Here is a 25,416-nt window from a genome sequence, read left to right on the forward strand (position 1 = left end):
GACGACATTAGCTTCAGCTGTAAATGTATGAGAATCTGACAGTAGTTCAAGTTGGTATGCACGCACACATATGTACTCACGCATGCACATACACACACACACACTTGCACACACAGAGAAAAATATTAACATTTTCTAGATGAAAAACAATTTGGTCTCAGAGTACTTTGTAATTCTATGACAATATTGTCATTTTCCAGGCTAGCAATGACAAGGCATTCTGAAGGAATGTATGAATGTATACATGTTTTAAAAAATTAAAACACAACAAGGGAATGCATTATTAGAGCGAAGGCCTACAATAATCAACAGTATAAATTAAAATATTTACATGCAAATATCACGATTTACTGTTAAATCTACAAAATCATTCATGTATGATTCAGCATTCACGGTGTAACATAAATCTTAAATATACATTTTAATATTCTGAAATATACATTTTAATATTCTTAAATATACAGGTAAATCGCAACAACAAAACCACACTAGTCCATACGTGTCAGATTAGAATGGTGCAATCCTGTGGACCGAAAACATTCTTTGATATCGGAAAATATACATGTCATCCAGTCCTCCCTCACAAAAGGTCTGAAAATTTGAGGCAGGGCGGAAACATAAATTTTATAATTCTTTTGCTGTATTGTGTTCTTTATTTACACGTTTTAATGGTGGCTCATACCATAACAACATACATGTATAAAGAACTTCCTAGTACAATGTACTCTGATTAAACCGAAGATCTCTGATTTTTTGTTGCCCGTCGAAAAACCCTGATCAATTTTCCATAAAATACAATTTTTTCCCTTAAATTCCATTTCCCTTGGGTCTTTTGCGACATATCGTAGAGGCATTGAAAATACACCTTTCTATATCAATTATTTGTATGTATTTGCGCAAATGATTGTAAACAATGTAAAAATATACATTTCTATTTACCTTTATTTATGTGTGTTTGCAATACATGTTTATTTGCCACAATCGGTTTGTAACATAATCATAGTAATCTACTGGGATTCTGGATACTTCCAAATTTTTTTCCAAAACCCTTTACTTTTTGGCAGCACTGAGGATTCTGAGGTAAACTCCAATTTTTGGTCATAGAGTGACTGGCAGGTCTGATGTATGTAACGAAATTTTAGAAATTTACTCATTCAGAAGACATCACCAGATCTCTGCCTTAGCAGACAAAACGTCTTAAAATAAAAATTCAGAGCAGTTTTGAGATAAAGAGGCTTTTTGTGAGTGTAACCATTTAAAAAAGGCGTTCTTCCGAAATTTGAATTCTAATTTATTAAAAAACTAGTCACAGTCTCACTTTGATTTTTTTACACAAGTAAGGGAAATGATCAGGCTTTCGATTTAGCAAATAAAAAATGTTAGCGCCAAAAATATTTAAAAAGGCGTTTTGTCAGCTTACGGCAGATCTGTCAGCCCCTGGCTGTTATGATACAAATGGCAAAAAGAGAGAATGACTGGCAATATGAAATAAATTCCCTGCGGCATGGCATGCTCCTGCCAAGTTAACTATTCATACTCAGTGTGCAAACTATTAGAAGTAAGCCTACATCCACGACTTGAATCAATAGTCTCATGAAACAAGTAATTTACAAACATGAGGTTTGCAGTACTACACTCAATTATTTTTAAACCGATATTGTCTGCTCTAGACCTAAGGCTGGACTCAAAGTTGATGATTTGCAGAATAACCTGACAACTCATGGAATTACAGAGTCTGTAATAAAGTATTCACATAATCTAGAAAATAAATTCCAATTTTAAATTTGTGTACATGCATCAAAATTAGCCAACTATGTGCTTTCAACACTTATTTCATCGGCTACTTTATTTAAATGAAAAAAAAATAAATTATGACATCGTTTTGCTGAAGTTATCTCGAAATAACCCTGCAGAATATATCAGAGGATGGAGGATCATCTTGAGGTAGAACAGTTGAACAGTTTCGTTCCAACTGTAAGCGTGTAACATGCCCAACGCAGTGGCAGGGAGAAGAAAAACAAAACCAGGAGAACAATGAGCCAAGCAGTTTCCCCAATGCGTTTTCTAACAAGCTTTTTAAATGCACATATTTCATAAGCATACGTTGTTGTTTTGAAATTTATATGCGAAGATCACAGGTAGAACTTTCGTTTCAAGAATAAAAGCCTGTATAAACCGGGAATGATTACATAACATTACAGCATCATCAAACATGAGAGTGACAAGAATCAGAGTCACAGGAACACAAGGAAAAACAGCATATATCTTTGATTTCAAACACAAAAATGCTCCAAAACTACCCATTGCATAGCTCTGATGACTCACTGACTGAAAGGCCTTGTGCATGAAATTGTTTATCCAAATAACTTTTCTAAACATGACCCTCTACATTCCCTACTTTGCATTCTGTTGGCCAGTCAGACTCCACCCTGTTGTTTAAACATTTTCGTGGTATTCTAGTATGAAAAGAATATTATCTCATAGCTCTTCACCCTGTTAAAAAAATCAGTGTGTGGAAAAATGAATGTGAGGCAAGAGTTAAAACCGTAATGTACCAAATTCAACCTTCAGCTCCAATCAGGGCCATTTAGCAATAGGACATTTTTTACAATCCAACCAATAAATTTTACTGTATGTAAATAATTTCCTCATTTTCATATGATGCAGATGATCAAGTTTGAATAAAGGTCCACAAAAACAGTCCAGCATAAAAGATAGTGTTCCATCTCTTAATTTTTAAGTAACATAGTAGAAGCAAACAAAACTGACAAAAAAAAGGTAACATACAGTAATGAAAGACTCATAAAACAGTGACTACACTGACTGACTCTTCAGAAACATCTCATCCTTTCCTTTTACAAATAAAGACAAATCAATGGGCACAGCAGAGTAGGTCAAACGGTCAACCTGTGAATTTGAGCAAGGGCACTGAAAAGTTAACTGAAGGTTGAAATCAGAAGTGTGTAATTGCTCCGGGAAGCTTTACTCTCTACCTCTGAGAGGGGTAAATTCACTATGCCTGGGCCCTTTTTCTATACGAAATGTAAAAGCAAAAGTGACATATGTCACTAAATTGGTCATTAAATTAAAACAAGTGAACCTATTTTGATAGTTTTTCATCTAATGAATGAACTCACGGTAAAAGAGACCTGTCTTTGGAAACTGCCGAAAAGCAATTTGATGACGAAGTCGACATAAGAGAACGTGGCCGAGCCGCTGTCAGCGGCTCACCGGCACAGCGGTGCTGACAGCGGGCAGCTGGGAGCGGCTTGCCGGAGATAAAGAGTTAAACTATGCAACAAGCAAGAGGGACCCCTACTCACAACCTTTTATACCTGTCTCTCACTCTTTCTCATGGTCAGAGGTGATAGTCATGCCCTCTTCTAAGCATACACGTGAACCTTCAATCTTCAATAAATTTCCTGAATATGGAGCAGTTAGACTTGTAGTAAGGAGCTTGCTTTTCTTCTTTCCCATGAAGGTCCACAATTAATGTAAACTACATAAATCTATGAGGCAGCATGGAAGGTATATCCGATTGGTCTTCCTCATTCATTAAATCAAAGTTGCAAAACAGAAAGATGCAAACTCATCTTAGTGGAAGGTAGAATCATAAAATGTGATCATCTGTAGTAACTGCATAAAACAGAATTAACAGTGTGCATTCAAGACAATTTGATAAAAATGCAGCTTCAAGTCACAACACTGCGAATGTACAGAAGGACTCAAATCCATATTGTTTCTGACCTCACACTGGAATCTTGCAAAATTTCAAGAATGTATCAGAAAAAACTATAAAACATATGTTCATTTTGTCGATTAAACATAACACAATCTGTTTTTCAACACCAAGGAATGTTTGGAAAATCAAACACTCCCTGGAGTATGGAAATATCCACCAAAATCATACCCCAGACTCAAAAAGTCATAAAGTTAAAGATTGGCTTTGGAAAATACAAATATAATATCTCTATTCCTTTCTAAACATTCCATCAAGCTCTTATGCAACATTGTGTTGTTGACCTCTAGGAGTCTGAGACATACAAAGACTCATAGGTTGGCGGCAAGTCGTCTTTGTTGCCATCTGAGGATGGATTCACCCCTGAATTCTGTCCTATGACTTCTTCATATGTTGGCAGTCCAAAGACTTGGCCAGGGTTATCAGGATTCCAAAAAACAGCAGACAAAGACGGATCATACGGGACTGTTGTTTGGAATCCCTCGTTGTCACTTGCATTGGCACCTGCAAGAAAGAGAAGTCAAACGATCTTCAAGACCACTGAAAGTAATCAGAGAACTGCCTCAATTGTTCCTACACATCCATGGTGTTGGTCAAAAGGAGGCCATGTCCGCAAAATAGCTATTTTAACAGACTAATTTAAACTCACCCTAAAGCAATATTTGCACAAGCCTTAAAAAAGAAAATGACTAAAAGAAATTTCCATAAATGCGCAAGATGCAATGGTCCTTATCAGCCGCAGTCATAATACATAACCTGGAAATCTTTCACAATACTCTAAGAGGTCAATAGCAGTTTGATGTGAACATCTGTCTCCAGGAGTAATAGCTCTCATAAATTAATCATCAGCATACACCTTTCTAACACTACCTTTGTGTGGTAAATGCTGCTTACATAATTTCATTATTAGTCTTACTACATTTCCAACATTTTTGTTATGATAAATGCAGAAAAAGTTGTGCATCTCATCTTGTTCAATGTAGTAGTGGAGATGAAAATTTGATAAGCTGTATTTTACAGTCAAAGTACTTTTACTATTAGCCAAGGATTCAAGTACAGTGGAAAACAAAAAGCACTGGCTGTAAAAACAAACACCATCTCATCAACAACAATCACGTTTGACAAACTGTGGAGTGATCTGTTAGTAATTGTGAGCTAGGCAGAAAAAGACTGGGTGGTTGGCAATTACTGAGGTGTGGTTTGCTCCTTCTTTCATATCCAACATCTATTGTCCTTATCTCTCCTCCATCTTTTTTGTGCTTGTTATGCTATTGTAACACCTCAAATCTTTTGCACTTAAATAAACTAATTGTGTTGCAAATGCCGTAAAACTCTAATTAAAACTAAAAGAAAAAGACTCACTTGTTCTGCTCCGCAGTCGTCGAGCTGCTTGTCTGGCTCTCTTGTTTCGCATTCTGAGACAGCAAACGCAGGTGAGTCCCAGGATGAGGAGACACACAGCGATGAGGGTGATGAACACCGCCATGTACAGGTGACGGAGATCGTCCTTGCCATCGTCCTTCTTGTCATTATCTAACAAAAAACATACATGATTTAGTTTTAATTAGAGTTTTATAGCACTTGCAACGCTATAAGGTCATATAAGTGCTGAAGATTAGAGGTATTACAAAGATATCAGTAACAAATACGAAAAAGGAGGAGGAGAGATAAGGACGATAGATGTTTGATGGGAAAAAAAGGAACAAACCACACTAGAGCAACCGTCAAACACCCACACACACACACACACACACAATTAAAATAGTATTGCTGGAAGAATGACGATGAGCGGTTGTAAAAACATTGAAGTCTACTCAAGCTCCCTCACTGTTAAATTAAGTTAAAAGTCTCTATCATTGCGCATGGCGTCATAGCAACCCACGCAGTGGCCGCTCTGCGAGTGGAGGCCTATGTGCACAGTAAGTCAAGTAAGTACTGAATAAAGTGCTCAAGATCAAGTAGACATTTAAATACTTTATCACACACAAGCGACACAATGTACTTCTTTCCCCAATTTACTGCCACCTGACAATGACACCCAATGGGGGAGGGGGGGGGGGGGGGGGGGGCGGGGAGGGAGAGAATGGTCACAGTCAAAGACAAGAAAATAATATATAGATCTACAGGGCATTCGTTTCAAAGCTGGAGCAGCCTGATATTCTTTGTGAACCTGATTACACAGAACACTCAGATATACAGTCACATTTGACATGGCGACACACTGAGTGCTATCCCCTTGCTCCACATACACACACACATACAAATATCTGTATCATACACTCCCATACAGATACAGGGTGATCCAAAAAAAACTGTACAACTTTTTTTCTGAATATCTCACACAAAATTTGTACTCGAAAGAGGTAATTTGGAACAGATATAATTCATCTAAAAGGAATTTGTTCGACATAAAATTCACAAAGAAGAAACTCATTTGGAAAACGGAAATGGCTTTAATAAAAACCACCTACAAATGCAAAATGCACAAATTTAAAAGACTTGAAATAGAAAAATTGCAAAAAATTGAAAGGTTAACAGCCTAAAAATCGGAAAAAATTGCACCCTTCCCATCCCAGGTGCATTAATATGGACTCAACATTTTTAGTTAAAAAAACATGACAATTTGAGTACCGGTAGCATAAAAGCAGAACAGCCTTTAAAAAAATCATGACCCACAATACAAATTTATTAACATCTACTAGTAACAACACACGAGTACGTTAACAATAAAGTTATCGACCAAATATAATATAATACAGCATGACCCAAAATAACTGAACCCTCGGTTTTCGTAATAACTTTTAAATGAAGGCATAAAATTTGACCAAATTTAGTACATACCGGGTACTTGGTTTATGCGAAGATCTAGAAGTGTAGTATGAGGTTTAGTCTATAAAAACAAAAAAAATTGAAGGGAGATTCGAACAACCTCTAAATGCAAAATTAGCTTATGCTCCAATCAATTCTGACCCTATTCTATTTTTCTCTTGAAACCTTCGATACACCGGTAATCTGTATTTAGATGTATTTCAGATATTCTATTTTTTAAAACCAGTATGGTGTTGTTTTAACTCGTCAAATCGTAAAATACAGCAAATTTTTTCTCTCCATTTAATAGTAATAATAATGTAGGTCATTTCTATAGCGACCACTCCCGTGTGAACGCAGCTTAAGGCGTTTTACATTATTTTATTGTGTGTATACGTACACGATAACCGGGCACCTAGCCTCAGTGTCTACATGAGCTTGTAAGGAAAGTCATAAAACGAATGGTTTGTTATTTCCTTTCCTTTTCTTTTTAAAATCTAATCTTTTCATCCCTGTAACCTTTAAACAATATTTCTTTTCTCCTACAGAGTTAAAAAACATATTTTATAAATTCTGGAATTTCGAGAACCAATGGTCTATATGTCCTTCTTTGGACTCGACACATTTTAACGCGTCGTTCGTAATGTTCTGTGGAGGCTAAACACAAAGATCCACTCAAACATGAGTACTCAAAGCCACACACACTATACACCTTACAGTATCGAGCTGTTTCTCGAGACAATAGGGCGGCATGAGGTTGTCCAAATAGACAGCATTTGTGGAGTTGATATAACCTGAAAGGTGAATATGGGCTTTGCCAAGGAACCAAATGTCATAGAAGATATGTTCACGCTTTTCAAGACGATCGAGGAATCATGAACACATTGCTATCCTCTGATAGCTTCGCGAACGGGAAAATGGGACAGTCGTAGATGAAGATCTGCCTTGAGAATGAAGACCATTGAGATGGGGTAAAGTCATTGGTGCAGACATCATCTATGGACAGACGTCTCATGGGGCTCATCTACTGAATTCTGCACCCTGGTGACATTTAAAGGGGTGCGAACAGTGTGTGTTTGACCTGAAGTGGTCATTTTGTCTGGGAATTTTTAGTTCTGATTCTCTACAGGTCCTAACTAATGGACCATTTTCACCCTTGACATCGAAGAAGGCCTTAAGGGCGCTATAACATAATTTCTGTTCCTTGTGCGAAACTTGCGAAATGAGTAGGTGGTGAGGAAATGTTCAAAACAAAAAGCTCTCTGCTTAACCATGATCTCAGCAGGCAAAAGAAACTTGAGAAAGACTATTGGCAAACTTTTGTTGGCCTGTTAGACTACTGAAGCTTGAATATGGCGCGATCTTTGGGATTTTTAGTGGTAGGCCTAATGCGAACTAGTGCGCCATGCTACAAAAATGGGGACATCGTTGAAAATGGGGTTGTTTTTTTTACATGCTATGTAGACCAAAACTATTCTGTGGATGTATCTAAAACGAATATCAGACAAATTCCTTTTGACTTCCAAATGTTGTGTTCAAATTTGAAAAGCAAAACTTCAGTGTGGAGGAAAATATAAACAAAAAAAGTTGTACAGTTTTTTATGGATCACCCTGTATTTACATTCACACACACACATAAACATATATATATATACAGTCAAACCTGTGTAAGACGGCCACCCATTGTCAAGGAGAAAAGTGGCCGTATAAGACAGGTGGCCATCTTAGGCAGGACTGATCAAGATGAAGAAAATGAACCATTCCCATCTGAGGTCCCTATCGAAAGTAGCCGCATTGTTGCTGTTTTTGTTGTTGGTGGTGGTGGTTTGTATTTTGTTTGTAATTTTTATTTTGTTGCTGATTTTGCACAAGGGTGACAATAAAACGAAATGTATCAGACGAGGAAGACCGAGTGCCATGTTAAAACAAACACATGGGTCGCCACCACTCGGAGAACGAGCGACGCTTCTGTCACAAGTTCTTGTTGACGTCCTTTGTTACTGTTACACACTGGGTAAACAGTGACCACTCATCTCACTTACGATTTGAGTATGAGTTCTGGGCGGGGCTTATGGGTTTTGAGGGATCACATGCTTACCTCACCAGCAGCTGTAAATTGGTAGCTATTGGTCAACAGTGGGAGGGGCCTACGCAACATGATCGGTTGAAGGGACTACCTAACAACAATGACAGGTGATTGAATTATGACGGCTCGCCTACAACGCCAGGGGCCAATGCACAATTTATGACAAAACGTAATGGAGTCACTGAGGTGGCCGTCTAAGACAGGTGTTATTGCTTTGTGTGATAGGGGTTGTGTGTTAAAATATGGTGGCCGCGGCTGCGTTGGACAGGTGCCCGTTTTACACAGTTAAATTATATAGAAACAACACAAGGGGGGAAATGGAAAGTGGCCGTCTTATAGAGGTGGCCGTCAGGGCAGGTTTGACTGTATATATATATATATATATATATATATATATATATATAAGGGCACAAAGGAAAAACAAGCAATGTCAGATTTTTTTGATTTTCTGGGTTATTGTCCAAGCATGATGCCTGGCTGGGTCTGCTTTACTCCGTCTAAGTCACATATGGAAAAACGAGCGCTTCCAGTCTCTGTGAGAGTTCGAAAATACAGTGGAAACCTGGCATAACAAGGATGGTGGGACCACAGAAAAAGTTCTGTTATATCAGATTACTGTTACATCAGAAATGCAGGGGAAGTAGCATTTGTGGATTTATCCAGCTGTATTTATTCATGGGTAGTTTCCCTTGCCGCAAGTACACTGCGCGGGATACATTACGCGTGCGTGTAGCTTGGCTTACGGCTAGATCGAAGTCTGCAACACACCGCAGCCCTCTCTCTTGTGTGCTTGCAGTGGCGTGGTGTGGCTTGCGGGTGCTTGCTCCATCACTGCGTTACTCTCTCTCTTACTTTTTACACATTGTTAACGAGCCTTTGTCCCTGCTATAACCGATTGGGCTCCGATGAGGCCCTGTTATTGCAGATAACTTTTAATAGAGACAAAGTAGGAAAAAAATGGGGATTTAAAAAAAATCCCTGCTATTACCGGATCCCTCTTATTAACACGTTCCCTACTGCGAGCCACATTTTGCGGCTCGCGGATGTGGCCTCGCTGGACCGAGAGCCGCAAAATACAGCTCGAGTGGGTCGCTATCTATTCCAATCCAGTAATGAAAAGACACAAAATTCTCGGCCGATCCACGCTTTCAAAATAATAGAATAGACTTCCTGTTAGCAGATACAGAAGAAAATATAGCACTGACAGACGATTTTTTAGTCATTTCAGCACTTTTTTGTTGTTGTCCCCTTCGAAACGTAAAAATGAGAAAAAATGCGCTCCCCTGACTTCAGTATATGTCTCATATATTAGGTACACATACATAACTTTCAGCATTTCTTTGCATTATTTGAGGGAACCTTCCTGGGAAGTTTGAATGATGCCATTTTTGTACGTTTTTAGATATGACCTTTCAACGCTGGAAAATTGTTGATTTCATATGACACCTTCGATACTGCATAATCACTTTTAGAAACCCCAAACTAATATAATTGGAATAAATCTTCAACATTGCATCACCATCTCATAGATAATTTTTGAACCTTCAGTTTGATGGGCCATATGATATGGCTTATGTGTGTTTTGTTGGGTGTTTCGACACTTTCCTTTGGTGGGGTAGGGGTGTAAAAATAGGTCAGGGAAAAGCCCTGGGCTAGTGGTGGATTTTGGTCTGGTAGGAAAAAAGTTAACGGGCCTGTTATATTATATGGTTTCCACTGTATAGCCCACAATGGAAGAACCTGCGACGACAGGATGTCAACAAAGGAAAAACCAGGAATGTCAAGCGCACTTTTCTTTGATGCGTCCCTTGTGACCAATCAGTGGTCATATTTCTGTGAAAAATGGTGAAATGGTATAGGTTTAACACCCCTGTCAACACTATTAGGTTATTTAAGAGGCGGGATCTTCTAGTTAAAGGACTGAACCAAATAGGAAATTCATGTAAAGTACCTTTCCCAAGGACACAACGTCGGACCGAGCTGAGGCTCGAACCACTGCATTGGCCTTACATGCGCTGCTAAATGAGAAAATCATTCATAGAGAAGAACTTGGGCTGCCCAAACATCTCAGCAAACGACTTGTACAATCGTAGGCTGATATCTCTTTTCTTTAAAATCTTCTCGCTAAGTTATGAAACAGTACACCTGAACTGTTACGAGACAGTCAGCAAAAAAGGTGAAGAAGATGTGGTCAGCATGTAGCTACGTTACTTTCTTTTCTACACACTCTGCCAGTTGATGTGACTTGTGCCCAGGCCAAAACAAGAACTGGACGGTGATCTGGTTTCTCCATCATGTTGTTGTCCACCAGGAAAGGTACGGAAAAGTGAAAATTTTGTTTCCAGTGAGAGGACACAGCTACAAGGAAAGCGACAGAGACATGGCATTGGTGAATGAGAAGGTCACTGTTGGTATGCCAGCCAGTTGGGTGGAGCTATTCAAGACAGCCTTTCAGAAACCCTCGTTGCTCCAGATGGTGGGGATGACACAAGCCGTATTCCAGAATGTGTCAGAGAATCTTAAACTGTACTACCGTGTCTCCTGCCTAATACCCACTCGACCTATGCTTGAAATCTGTATCTCACAGGCCCATCCACAGCAAATGCAGTATAGAGAGAACTGGAATGGTCCGTTTGACACAGCAATCATTTTGAAGCCGGTGGAAAAGAAGAGCGTTGCAAGATTCCAGCCCCTGAAACCCCTCTTTAAGAGCCTGCTGACCATCAAAGCTGCCAAATATGCAGACATAAAGGTCTTGAAGGTGTTCTGGCCCGACAGCTTTTCTCTGAATTGCCCGTGCTGGAGGACAAAGTGCCACACAAGAGTCTGATGACTCAGAATTGCCATCCAAAAATGAATATTAAATAAAGTTTAAATTTTTTAAAAACATAGTAAATATTACAAAATGGTGCGCAATTTTATAGTTTGGATCATTTAGTTTTGTTTGTATTCACAAATGAGTAAAGAAGCTCAAAATTCATTGACTTCATAGAAGATGGAGACCTTGCCAACAGCTTATAAGGGTAAAACCAGAGCTGTCAGTTTGCAACATAATTTTTCTATTTTGCTCTCACCTAAACACCCATAACATGAAGACTGTGAAAATTTCTCATTGTCAACACAAATGGTCATACTTGAAGTCAATGTAAACAGTGTAGAGATCATTGTAGCAGAAAAAGAGTTACAAGTCTTTAAAGTTTGTTTTTCAATTGTCTTGGAATTGCAAAAACCTGACGTCGCTGGTTTTTCCCTTGTGCTGTGAGCCCTTCATATACATATATATATATATATAGACTATATATATATAATATATACCAACCATATATAATGTCAGTAAGCAAGAGCGTATATAAAACTATAAGCATATATCAGGACATTAATTAAAGGGGTCAGTTTATGTCGTGCACACTTACCACCATCTTCCACTTCAGTGAAGTTTACTCCTATCACAAACTGTCCGTCACAAGGGGAACCATTCTTCTTTATTGTAAGCAAGACATCACCCTCGGTGTGGAAAAATGTGCCGCACAAAGGTAGAGAAGGGTATCGCAGCCGTCCGCCTTGAGGCACAGTGAACCGTATCCAGTTACCAATCTTCTGGCCCAGGGATATGGAGACATCACATCCGTAATTTTGACTAAGGTATTGCAGCTGAAGACAACCTTGGCTCTTGGAGTAGCCCAACGCGTGTGTCACGTTGCCCTGGCATTGCTTTAGAGAAAACCGGCTCTGGTCAAACTTGATGAAGTAGTGATCACCATGAATAAGGTATGATTGACCACAATGCTCTTCAAGTAGATCATCTGTAAGTAGGGAGTGGTACTTCAAATTAAAAACAAGTGTAGCCGACCCCCTCTTCCACATACACATCAGTGTGTGTGTGTGCATGTGTGTGTGTGTGTGTGTATGTGCGCGCGCGCACGCGCATGTGTGTGTGTGTGGATGTGTGTCTGTGTTTGTGCATGCGTGGGGTGTTGGAGGGGTGGCGAGGAAATGATAATGATAATGGCAAGGAGAGCAAAACACAAACTTAGGACAAAACACAAATTTACCCCAAAATTCTTTGGCTATCAAAGCTACTATTACAGTAACAACACTTACTATTACTGCAGTTGTTATGTAAGACAGTACTACAAAATGAGCATTCTTTTGCTCACTGCTCAGTTTAGATATTGGGACTATAACCATAGTTGGCATTGAAATACTATATTTTTATCTTTTGCATTCTTTGTTCATATGGAAGTTTTGTGCATAATCAATTCAGTGTATACAATTTGATAGAATTTGACCTAATTTTAGCCAAAAATAAATATCAGGCTGTCTTTGAGGTAGAAACAAGAGTCCCCTTGTAAACTTTGCATAACACTTTCGCAAAACTGCAGCTTCCTTGATTTTTTGGTTTAAATCATTTTGAGTTTGCACAACAGAAAGCTACATAAAAACTGTTGTCCTCATTTTCTCCACCTTTCATCGATTAAGAATAGTTACGCGAGGCCAAAATGTGGAAAAAAGATTAATTTTATGATGTAGTTACATATATATTTGACATTATTCGTTACAATCTATACCACTACAAAGTTCACATAAAACTTGAAAAAAAAAAATCATGTTAAACCTGACTCCGAAGTCAAAGCTAAATGCTTAAAGCTAGCAAAAACTTACTAAATCATGAGAACATATTCTCCACAAGGTAGAAAAATGCAGCTTTTATCAATCGGGCTCATCATAAGCTCTGACTCAACAACTTACGATCCAAACCACATAAAAAAAGCAAATAAAAAGCAAAACAACTCACAAGACGGAACATCCTCCCTCAGGGTCACTGTCCCCATTCTGACAGGGTTACCCACCAGAGTTTGCGTGATGGAGGGAGCCCCATATAGGCCAGTCCTGCACATGGGCACCGACTTCCTCACAAGCAGTGACAGGGAAATGATTTTGCTTGTTGGACTGGCACATACGTAGTAGGGTTCTGATTTTGGTTTCAGTAGGCTAGAGCTGTTCACAGTCTGCAAAAGAAGAAGAGCAAGCTAAAGAAAACACACAAACACACACAAAAACCTAACTCCCTGAAATCAATGAAAGAAAAATCCCTACAGCAACAATCTGCCACCACTTAGAACATTTTTAAACCATTTCAAAAAGATGCACTAAATTCCCTGCGTAGAAGAGAACAGGTTTTTTAAATTTATCTTTCGCCTTTGAACACAACACTGAATTCTTACTGAACTGGACCATGAGGATAGCAACCCCCCCCTTGCCCACTGTGTGACTGACAGGATGAAATGGTCCCAAACCTACTCTTTACTTGCCCCGCCTACTTACCTGCCTTCCTTGATGTCAGGAAAAGCTTTTGCAACGACAAACTGCAGCTCATAAAAACCTGTAAAATTCTTTGCCATATCTACAGGCCAAAGGACTCAAACTGGCCACTGGATCAGAGATATGAAAGGACAAAACTCTAACCACCTTCACCATCATCAAATGTGCCAGCACCCAAGCAGACAGCATCAGAACAAGCTGCCATTACTCTCATTTGACACAATGACATTGATCACTCTTCTGAGGAGTGGAGAAACTGGACAGCTCATTGCAAAGCAAGTGTGTGGCAAGTGAAAAGTTATCATTTGTATCTTCTTCTGCTTCTCATTTATATTTTCAAATGGACATCCAAGTCTCTAGTGTGAAGACTGCTGTTCATTCGATTGACTTCACTGCATTTGGCATTTAGTAGGTCTAGGAGGGATGCTTGGTTATGTCAGTGAGTATAGCCCTAATAAGGTTACCTGGGGGGGTTACCTAAATTTCGGCTATATATAGTCCCTATAAGGAGAGTGTTTATTTGGGCTACATTATATATACCCAAATACGGTCACCCTTTATTAATTGGTAACACTTGTTAAGTTTTGAAATCTTTGAACTACTGGAAATGGTAGCAGTGCCTACAGCCTTCTCCTTACCATACTTCTCCTTTCAAAGTAAAATTGTGACTCAACAGGTACAGTTGAATCTGACATGCCGGAACCCTATTCAAGATGAGATCCTTTCACAACGGAATCTCCTTGCTTCCTCCCTTAATAAATTCCTCCATATTACATTTGTCAGAGACGAAAACCTTCACAACCCAGACATGGACACAGAAATTGACTAAAACTCAACCTTTTAAGCCATAACAATTATTCAAAATGAATATACAACGCACTGATTGTAAACTGAAGTCAGTTCATGAGCACAGAACCGTGTATGCTTTTTTTCTATTTCACCCACTAAAACTTTACACCACCCTTAAAGTATACCTTCAAATTGTCACCGACAACAAGCCGCAGCTGTGTCCTATTTCCAAAAGATGACGGAATCCCTTGTACATCCACACATAGCCGGTTCCCTGTTCGAGAGAAAACGTCCTCATAGTTGAAAGTTATTTGACATTCAAATCCCATTGGACCATCGGAGCTTGGGACAGTTCCGCAAATTGAAATTGAAGACGTGAGGTTCATGGTGAGACTGTACTTCTTCTGAGCCTTCATATCCACAAACTGTCCACAATCTTCAACATTTCCCAGGGTTACTGTAAAAAAAAAGCGTTAAAAGAAAAATGGTAACTCTAAAAACATAATATTATGAAGATCACTATGCTCATTATAACGAAAGGTTGTTTTTTAAAAATAAACAACAGGGACTCAAACTTCTTCTTACTTGCAGCAACAGCCGAAAAAAGAAGAGAGACTTTTTCACTTTGGCTAGTCCATCAAATTAATTTTACTGACCAATATTTTGATAAGATCAGTCAGCCTAAGAGTTCCAAAAATGAGGACTAATTATCGTGCTGTAAAAATTTCACGGCGCAACTTATAGTCAAATATCTCTTCAACTATTGAAAATGGGTTCTCCAACTTTTGCACAATAACTTGTATCAATTTGTCATAACTGACCAAGATTTTTGTAAACACCTGCAAGCTGTATTCTAGAAAATTAATAATAATAATAATAATGAAGATCATTTCTATAGCGCCCACTCCCGTGTAAACACAGCTCTAGGCGCTTTACATAAATGCATGTACGAACAATATTCACGCACGCGACACACACACGCACATACACACTCATACACACACACACGCACACATGTGCACACATGTACGTCAAACACACACACACACACACACGCATGCACACACACACATCAACTTGCTTAGCACACGCGCACGCTTACACATCGTCACGAAAAGAGCACATATATAATAAAACAATATACACAATGCAATTCACTAAATACATAAATGGATACATAGTCATTTACATAACGTTGTACTTAACATGAATCTACTAATATAAAAATGATGTCATTAAATGTGTCTTTAAAGATTTTTAAAATTTAGACTCAGATGTTGTATGTCTCAAGGATTGGGGAAGAGAGTTCCAAACTGATGGAGCAAGGTGGGCAAACGATCTTTCAGCTAATTTTCTACCCCCTTTTCTAAGAACTCTTAAAAGATACTGATCGCCTGATCGTAGTGATCTAGATGGAACATAAATTAATAAATACTAATAAAATATCTTAGTGGGTGATTTCTACAGATTTTGAAAGGTTTACAGGGGGCACTATTGCTTTTAAAAGCAAGTCTGTCATTTTTTTTCTAATTGCGACATTATGCTTACTGAATGCATGTTTTGAGAACCTTTAGTGCAAAAACTTCGTTCACTATAAAACTGATTTCTTGCAACAAGTTTTGCCATTAAAAAGTGTCAATGGTGAGCTGTGATGTAGGCCAAGTAAACAAAATGTGTGCTAGAAGGGCTGTGAACAATCCCATTTTCCAGCGTGGCGGAGATTTACAGTATCTTATAAATATAAATTTACGAAGAAAAGTTTTTTAATCTAGATCTAGTCTCATTTATTGTGGAAAAATATGATTAAGTTAAGACAAATTGATACAAACAGCTGTGCAAAGTATGGGTGACACTGATTCACAAATTTTAAAATTGTCCATTACCTCACATTACTTAAGATGGAAGGACTTCTGTAACGAGCAACCACCCCAACAAACACAATAAAGAAGAGACCTAACCCTACCCCAAGCCTAAACTTTAGTGGCTAAACCCTAGGCAGGCGCTATTTGCGACACTGCGTTCTGAATAGCTCCTGTGCTATTTGAAATGCCGAATTCTGGTTAGCTCCCATGCTATTTGAAATGGCAGTACTAGTAGCCATCGTTTCTACATAATAATATTGTAGTTCTGTCTGTTTCGAGGAAGCTTTCTCAGTTTCTTGATAAACCTCCAAGGATTTTACTCATTTTTTTATGACGTTGTCTTATTCTGATCAATATTGGGTAGATCTAGATCTAGATATCTAGATCTAACAATTGTTGTGGGTTTGCTCTGGTGTGGTTTGCTTCTTCTTTCCTATCAAACATCTATCGTCTTTATCTCCTCTCCTTCTTTTTTGCGTTCGTTACTCTCTTGTAACACCTCAAATCTTCGGCACTTATATGACCTTATTGTGTTGCAAGTGTCGTTATACACTTACTAAAACAAATAACAATTGTTTCTGACATTGTTTGCACAAAAGTAGTCTTGTTCATCTCTCATAATCATAATCATTTGAGTTTGAGTCTGAGCAAGTAAGTCAAAAGACGCTTGGATAACAATAACAAGACGGTGTAACTCGGTAAGCATTATTTCTTCTCCGCAGTGGTGTCGTCATACAATACCTAAAAATATTATCTCTGCGTGCACTTTATATTTAGCCATCACACTTGGCGTTGCCTGATCTAGGCTTCGGCGTTTTAATTAACAGGGGGTAGTGTCCATATTCTCTATTGTTAGGCCTAGAGAATGTATACAAGCTGTCTATGTTCTCTAACGTTCAGTGCTTCCAAGCGTGGCATCGAATCCCGGTCCCGGAAGGTATTTTTTTCTTCTCCTCAGACTAAAATAATAAATAAAAAAAAAAATTAGACTCACAGACCAAGGAAACCCACTAGTGAACTTTAACCAGGCTTAAATTGGTAAAAGGAAAAGTAAAGGGCGGATTTCACAGTAAGGGTGTGAGAGACAACACAGGGTTTGTTTTTTAAATAAAATTCTCCTTTTCACTGTTTTGTGTTCAATTGCTGTTGTTTTGATTGTTTATGGGTCCAATAAACATGTGAATTAAAAACAAGTGTTGACTTTGTTAATTTTGTTTGATATTTAGCGTAACAGTGTCATGGACGTAAGGATTTAGACTTAGTGCGTTTCCCGATGTTCACGAGTGTGACAATTTTCATTTTAAATGACATATATATGCTAGCTTTTCTCAAAAAATGGCTACAACATGCAAGAAGTATGTTTTTCTAATCATAGCTGCCACTCAGGAATTTTAAAAAAGGAGGAAATTCAGGTGAAGACGTACGCGCGCTCTCCGAAGGCCTGAGTACAACCAGTGAGATCAAGAGGCAATATATACTGGAAAATCTAGCCCACGGTTTTGGAAGGGAAAACTGTCATATTTGTTAACCATAGGCAACTAAATTAAAATGTATTTGAAAAAACCCCCAAAGGCAATAAGTTGACTAACAAGCATTTGAGTCAATTTGACATAGTTTGGACTTGGTGACTAAAAATCCAGTGTTTGTTGCCAGCTGGTGTCTCATAAAAAAGATTTCTCTCACTTTAAACTTCTACATCAAAGTAGAGCAGTATTGGATCAAGGACGCAACACCTTTGCCTCTGTACTGAGCGATTTCGGCACTCCTGTACAATTGCGGTCCCGTTTGCACTCAGTGCCCCTGTAGTGTGTTTCTTATTTAGAGATCTAAACTGAATTAAAATTATAGCCTAGGCTGTCTAATCTAGATCTAGAAATCTAAATATGTGTAGATCTAGATTATATCTAGAGATATATTATCTAGATCTAGATTCACTTCCACAGCCACAATAGCCGTCATGTAAACAAACGCGACCGCAATTGTACAGGAGCGCCACGGGCCGTGACTTTATCGCACCAAACGCAAAGGGCAGCAAGCGGCTTGTCCAATTTTCTAAGGAATTTTTCAAGTCGCACACTGGCTGCTTCTTTCTGATTCCAGCTCCTTTTATTTTTGCATTCGGCATCAATTTATCTCGAATTTCCGCTGTTTTCAAAGACAACTCGGCGGGTCAACCTCCCAATGCCCCATCGACACTGTGTTGCTCCACAATAAACTAGACCAAGAAGAACGGAAGTAGAAAGTTACGGGCGGACATGCGCAAGCCGCGTTTTCGTCTCTCTCTCCCAAATCAGTGTTTTCCGCAGGGAAAAAAAAGTATCGCAATCTGCGACCGAGAGCGGTCCAGCGGAGGAAGGAGGAAAGTAGTGGGAAAAGCTAGATGAAGCGGAGTTTCCCCAATTTAGCGGGAAAGTGGCAGCTATGTCTAATGTGACAAGTGAAAAAAGGAAATCTAGCATAGTTTTCAAACGGCAAATGACAGAGCGAAATGGTGGTTGCAAATCGCAGGACTAAGTCTGACATTTTTATTCGACGTCAAGTGCCAAATTTACTTCCAATAGCGAAATGAATGTAGGTTTTTAGGCTCAGACTACGCAATACTCGTTTCTACATCAGTTTAAGCTGTAATTTGCGAAAATTGAAGAAATTATTAGTAGATTCGAGAGTCGTTTGTGACGCACCCCTCCTGCTGAGCCGCCGACATCTTACGGCCAAAATCGGCAATTTTAGGAGATTTACGGAAAATCGCGAAGACTTTCCGCAAAGCCGAGGCAAAAAACTACTTCTGATTGACGCCATTCTTTCATTCTTTGGCGTCCTTTTCGAAGAGGTGGATGTTTTGTCTTGTTTTCCAAGTTTTTTTCTTTCTAAACTCTTACGAGTGAAACACACCAACGTTGGAAACCATTACAAATCCAACCCAATTACACGCCTTTATCTGTCATATTTATTATGTTTATATTGTTGAAAGACTGCAACACCACATGTAGCATGTGTAGGAAGTAAACAAATGACGTTAGGGACAAAAATAGCACGTTCTTTTAGTGCTTGTTTGATGCCGATTATAATGCTTTGAGCCGTCCGGATCATTGCCGATGATGATTTCGTGGTCTTATATCTTAGCTGCTCCGTCGTTGGGAGACATTTTTTCAACTGATTTCTTTTTCTTTTAGTTATTCCCATTTTTTATTATTTTATTAAAATTATTTTTATTATTTTCATTTTCGAAGTGTATACAGACCCGGTAACCGGGAACAAAGTCACGAAGTATACAGACCCGGTAGGGGAACTCTTTTGTGATTTCGGAAAGTTTCAGCGCCCAGACCCGGTAGTGTGTGTGTGTGTGTGTGTGTGTGTGTGTGTGTGTGAGAGAGAGTGAGAGAGAGAGAGAGAGAGAGAGAGAGAGAGAGAGAGAGAGAGAGAGAGAGAGAGAGAGAGAGAGAGAGAGAGAGAGAGAGAGAGAGAGAGCAGGGGGAAAAGTGCTAGCAAAATGTATCGTCGGCGGAGAATTCTAACCGTCCAACTCCGATTTCGTAAATTTTACAGGAGAGACAAAAAACTGAATTCAAAGGCTCTTATGAGGATTTACTGTCTTTAAATGCGCTAGACTGGAATACATGACTCTACTTTTAAGTATTTAAAACAAAATTGCCGAAATTTTATTATTCTAAGTCCTTAACCAGAGTTATACGGATAGACCGCTCAGTTTTGGATTTCTAACCGTCCAAGTGTCGACGAACGTTAATGTTCGTTTAGAATTCTCCAACCCGGCGGGGACGCCACGCGCTTCGTTACGTCTAACTCAGTCATCGTGACATGTTAGTGTTACCGAACAACTCGAAATGACTACACCTGCAGTCAATCCAATAGGATACCTACTATAAAAGTTCTAATTAATACTACATAGTACTGTAGATCTAGAATCTAACAATAATACTGTTATTATATCTAAAACTGAACGTCGCACTTTATTTCCACATAATTCTAATTAGGCAATGGGCTTTTCGACAGATTAAGTGCGTCGTTAAGTTTTTACTATAAAGCTACTATTTGATCCTCCATTCTCAAGGAAATTGTGAGAAGGATTGGTTTCTTGTCTAGCTACAAGAGAGAGAGAGAGAGAGAGAGAGAGAGAGAGAGAGAGAGAGAGAGAGAGAGAGAGAGAGAGAGAGAGAGAGAGAGAGAGAGAGAGAGAAAGAGAGATTGAGAGAGAGAGAGAGAAGGGGGCAGGGACTGAGAGAGAGAGAGGGGGAGGGGTCTGAAAGAGAGAGAGACAGAGAGAGAGAAAGAGAGAGAGACAGAGAGAGAGAGGGGGGGGGGGGCGTGAGGGGGGGGCAGAGAAGAATTTCCGATAACGAATTGTCTTCATGGAGCTTCTTTTATGGCTACTTTTTTCCTGTTTGAAGTGCAGATTCTGTCGCAGTGCTTGCTCTCTAGTCACTAGCATAATAGTTCTTTCATTTATCATTTTCCTCCATTTTTTCTTGTCCTCCGTTATTTCTTCACAGATGCTGACATCTACTCCAAGCTTAGGTAATCTGTTTTTGCAGATGTCTTTGTACCTCAGTTTTGACCTTCCCCTTGGTCTCTTTCCATGTCAAGTTGTCCATAGAGAAATTGCTTCGAAATCCGGTTGTCGTCCATTCTCTTGACATGGCCCAGCCATCTCAATCTTCTTAAACACAGGATTATTTGTAGGGTTGATTCATTATGAGCGACAACAGCAGCATCACCGGCAAAGAAAAGGTCTCGTATTCTTGTTCGGTTTGTTGATGTTGGTCTTGGCTCGAAGTCGAGCAAGATTGAAAAGCAACCCATCAGTTCTCCAGTGGAAGAAACTGAAATATTTCTAACTCTAAAATCATGGTTTAACTTGGTTGGAAGACTCTAGTAATATGATTTTTTTAAATGCTCAACTAAACCTCATATAATGCATCTCCACCTAATGTATGGCCTAATTAAATAACACATTTTACATAGAAAGTCATCAAGATGAGGTATGCCATAGCAGCATCCAGTGTCAACAGGAACGAATTATCCTCTTGTCCAAGCACCATTATGACGCTTTAAAATGCTCTACCCAATGAAGCTAAAGCTCTGGTTAGCTAAAAAAAAACAACTACATAAACCAAAACACAATACACTGCATATCAAATTAGACTTAACCGTGGGTTTTAACTTGCGCACTGGTGACGTACTCAGTTCTAGATTGTCATAGAACTTGTGGTAGTCAGATGGCACAACAGACTTCATTTCTTGCATGTGTTATTAAAGTTCTCTATGGACGAATTAAACTTTCTACCCTGGTACAGAGGCATTTCATGTCTTTATGGAGACTGTCTGTGGGCTCGCCGCGCTTCAAAGGCAGATGTGACCAGTCATCATCAAATCTCAGTTTGTATTTAATTTGACCATCTGGTGTGAAAACTCTGGTTGGTTAGTTTGATGAAATCAGAAAAGATACAATGAGTCAAATACTTGACTACATATATATATGGCTTCATTTTCCTACTTTCTTCCATTAGCCTGACATAATCAGCTGTGTAGTAGATGTGCTGTGAGCACTGTCCAACTCCATCTGTGTATAGCCCTTCTCTAGGAATTTTAATGTTACAGTTTTACCTTTGACAGAGCTGAAATGTAACAGTGCAGAACTCATTGTGACTTTGCAGTTCTGATACAACCACATCCATCTGAATATAATGATTTGGAGTCAAATCAGATGACAAAAAATCAACCACACAAGGAGCAAATTTATTTGCAGTCAGAGCACCTTCGAATTCATTTGAGACATAACACACACATACCCCTCCCCTACATACACACACTCATACTTTTCTTTATACAAATGGCGGTACACTGCCTGTAAGCTCTGGAAAATAGGTTCCAAGTATAATTTACTGGAGTCCCTCGGCAATAGTGAGATGGCAACTTGGGCAGATCACGAAGAAACTGTTTAAGTACCTCTTTGATGCTGTAGTCTCCTCCCTAACCCTTTTTCTCTGAACTGGAACCTCACCCTCTGCTACACCCAACCCACATGTCAGAACAATGTGAACACACTAGTAACAAAATACAGGACTTAAGAAGAAAGCCGTGCACACTTTTACTCTGGCCCCATTCACTCGCAGATGGTACTTCATGGACCACGATCTTCTGCTTTCTCTTTCCTTTTTCTCCACGGGCTCGACACAGTCAACCAACCCTTTAACAAAAGCAGCCTTTTCTGATTTTACATTTTATTTATAATCAAACGCCTCCTTCAGAGCAAAACGTTATCGCCGTGATCCACAATGGCGGACTACCTAAACGTGTTAGACGGTTAGAATTCTTCAGTCACGGAAGCCAGTCGGAATATACGGTTAGAATTTCTCTTTAAAACAAGACTTTTGTTTGTCAAAATTGTTCTAGATTTTAATAGGACGTAGCCATTCGTTATGTCGATCTATTTTAAGGAAAAAAGCAATTCGAAAAAATTTCGAGTTAGACGGTTAGAATTCTCTGCCAACGGTATATGACATGCCCGCCAGTTGGCAGGAGGGAACGAAAGACAGAGACAAACAAAGAAAAAAAGAATGCGAGCGATACACAGAGAGAGAGAGAGAGAGAGAGATAGAGAGAGAGAGAGAGAGAGAGAGAGAGAGAGAGAGAGAGAGAGAGAGAGAGGGGGAGAGAGAGAGAGAGAGAGAGGGTGACTGCTTGATTGAAATTATGACATTGTTCTTTTCTTCGAATTGTGATTCCTCCAACTCCAAAACAGGGGAAAAACGATCGTTCATCGAAAAGACATCCGCAATCTTCATTTAGTTTTAGATCTAGATCTAGGCTAGCCTCGAAACTAGATCAATGATTTATATCTGTCTGTCTAGATCTAGACCTAGGCCATAGATCTAGAAGAACCTAGTTCTAACCTGAGCCAAGAGGGTGCTGAAACTTTCCGAAATCACAAAAGAGTTCCCCTACCGGGTCTGTATACTTTGTGACTTTATTCCCGGTTACCGGGTCTGTATACACTCCCTTTCATTTTTACAGTGTACATATAATGATTTTTGTGGCCAGTGAATTTGATTATAAACGGATTATTATGCCAAATTTGGTGCATGGATTGTGTTGTTTGCACCAAGGTAAGGTTACATTTTATTAAATAACTTTTTTTCACAAGCCTTTGCTGTTTCTCTAACAAACATTTAAAAATTCTTCTTTAAAAGACCTTTCCATTGACATAAAATACATAAACCCTTTGACTTTGAAAAAGTTCCAAATTCTGACAAAAAATTGGGAAAGTAGGAAACCTGTGGGACCTCAAAGTGAAATAGGCCTACTTTGTAGGTAAAAGCTCCTCTTGGGGACAAAACCAGAAAGTGAATGCTTCATGACTAGATCTAGATCTAGATTCTAGATCTAGATCTAAATAAAAAACTACACAACAAGACAAGTTATGGAAAAAAAATTGTTGGTCAGTCGGGAAGAGGAGAATGAAAAAAACCCCCAAAAAACAAACCTTCCGGACTGGGATTCGTTCCCACGCTCATAAAATAATGGTTTGACTTCAAACGCAGATGCGCTGTCCATTCGGCCATCAGAACTTCCAGTAACAACAAGTAGATTAAGCTTGATATTTAACACAGCACTGGTGCTAATTGCAACGCGGTGTTTTATTTAGCACTGGCTCTAATCAGAACGTAGAGTTTTATTTTGCACTGGTGCTAATCGCAACGCGGCATTGCAAATAGTTGAAACAGGCACTTCTTAAACTTTAACCCTACCATCACTATTCGGCTCCCCTACCTTTCTGTTCTACTGTCTCATAGTGGTCACTCATTACAGAAGTCCTCCCCTTACGATTGGCAATTTGGTTTTCATTTTTCATTTAACAAACAAAAATATCACAATTTTACCTTGTTGTAAGTCCACAGGAAAATTATGGCTCTGAGTCTGAGATAAATCTTGCCCAACTGATACAACCACCAGTGACAGGGCCAGGGTACAGGCAAAGATCAAGCCGTTAACCAAATTCATCTTACAAAGTCTTTCCACAAAAGGCGTCGCAACAAAAGAGATTTTACAAGCCCTGGAATGTTTGTATTTTCAAATCTATCATTGTTTTTTTCGTCTCGCCCATTGGACACTGTCCCACGGGCAGGGACACACTTCGCACCTAACAAGGAATTGATGAATGTAATGTAAGGAAAAGCAGGAAATCACTGAACTCTGAACCACTGCCGGAAAGAACCACAACTCTGGGGACTTCACATTGTTTGTTTTTTTACCAAATCAAAATTCTGTCCTCTTAGGTTTACACAAAACAAAACACATCATTTATGTTTTCTCGACAGGTACCGTAGGCCTAACAATAGATGATGATGATTATGATTATGATTATGATGATGATGATGGTGATGATGATAGTAATAGTAATAGTAATAAATAGTAATAGTAATACATGTGTAGTAATGGTAATAGTGATAGATCTAGTAATAGTAATAGAAACAGTGATAGATCTAGTAATAATAATTGCAATAGTACCGGTAATATGAATGCTATAAAAATCTAGATTAGTAATATTAATGTGATGTATTGCTTTATTAAATTCTTCGTGGCTTCACAGGAATTGTAAAAACACAATCGTTACGATAATCCCAGTGGGACTCGTCGCCGCTGCCCGAAGATATGTTATAATGAAGGTGATAGCAATAAACGATAAAATAATTCCAAAAGAAATAAAAGTAGGCAAAACAAGGTAGCAATGAAGTAACAAAAAGAACGATAACAACGATACAATAATAATAATAATAATAATAATAATAATA

General features: G+C 38.9%; 1 protein-coding gene across 1 annotated transcript; it reads right to left on the reverse strand.

Moving 5' to 3' along the window:
- Positions 1–1,328: 1,328 nt before the first annotated feature.
- On the reverse strand, positions 1,329–25,002 carry LOC101850582. Its single transcript, XM_005103613.3, has 6 exons — positions 24,505–25,002; positions 14,930–15,201; positions 13,429–13,642; positions 12,047–12,436; positions 5,102–5,272; positions 1,329–4,243 (listed from the first exon to the last, which is right to left on the reverse strand). Exons 1-6 carry the CDS (start codon positions 24,623–24,625, stop codon positions 4,026–4,028), a joined length of 1,386 nt encoding a protein of 461 aa, XP_005103670.1. The 5' UTR covers positions 24,626–25,002; the 3' UTR covers positions 1,329–4,025.
- Positions 25,003–25,416: the final 414 nt, after the last annotated feature.

The sequence above is a fragment of the Aplysia californica genome, unplaced genomic scaffold (genome assembly GCF_000002075.1).
Source record: "Aplysia californica isolate F4 #8 unplaced genomic scaffold, AplCal3.0 scaffold00382, whole genome shotgun sequence".
Classification (NCBI taxonomy): domain Eukaryota; kingdom Metazoa; phylum Mollusca; class Gastropoda; order Aplysiida; family Aplysiidae; genus Aplysia; species Aplysia californica.

Excerpts from the sequence above, each read along its gene's own strand:
- LOC101850582 (XM_005103613.3), bottom strand. The coding sequence starts at position 24,625 with ATGAATTTGGTTAACGGCTTGATCTTTGCCTGTACCCTGGCCCTGTCA. Across the intron at positions 13,643-14,929 it reads TTGTCGGTGACAATTTGAAG|ACTGTGAACAGCTCTAGCCT; the intron begins GTATACTTTAAG and ends CTTCTTTTGCAG. Across the intron at positions 12,437-13,428 it reads GAGGGAGGATGTTCCGTCTT|ATGATCTACTTGAAGAGCAT; the intron begins GTGAGTTGTTTT and ends CCCTACTTACAG.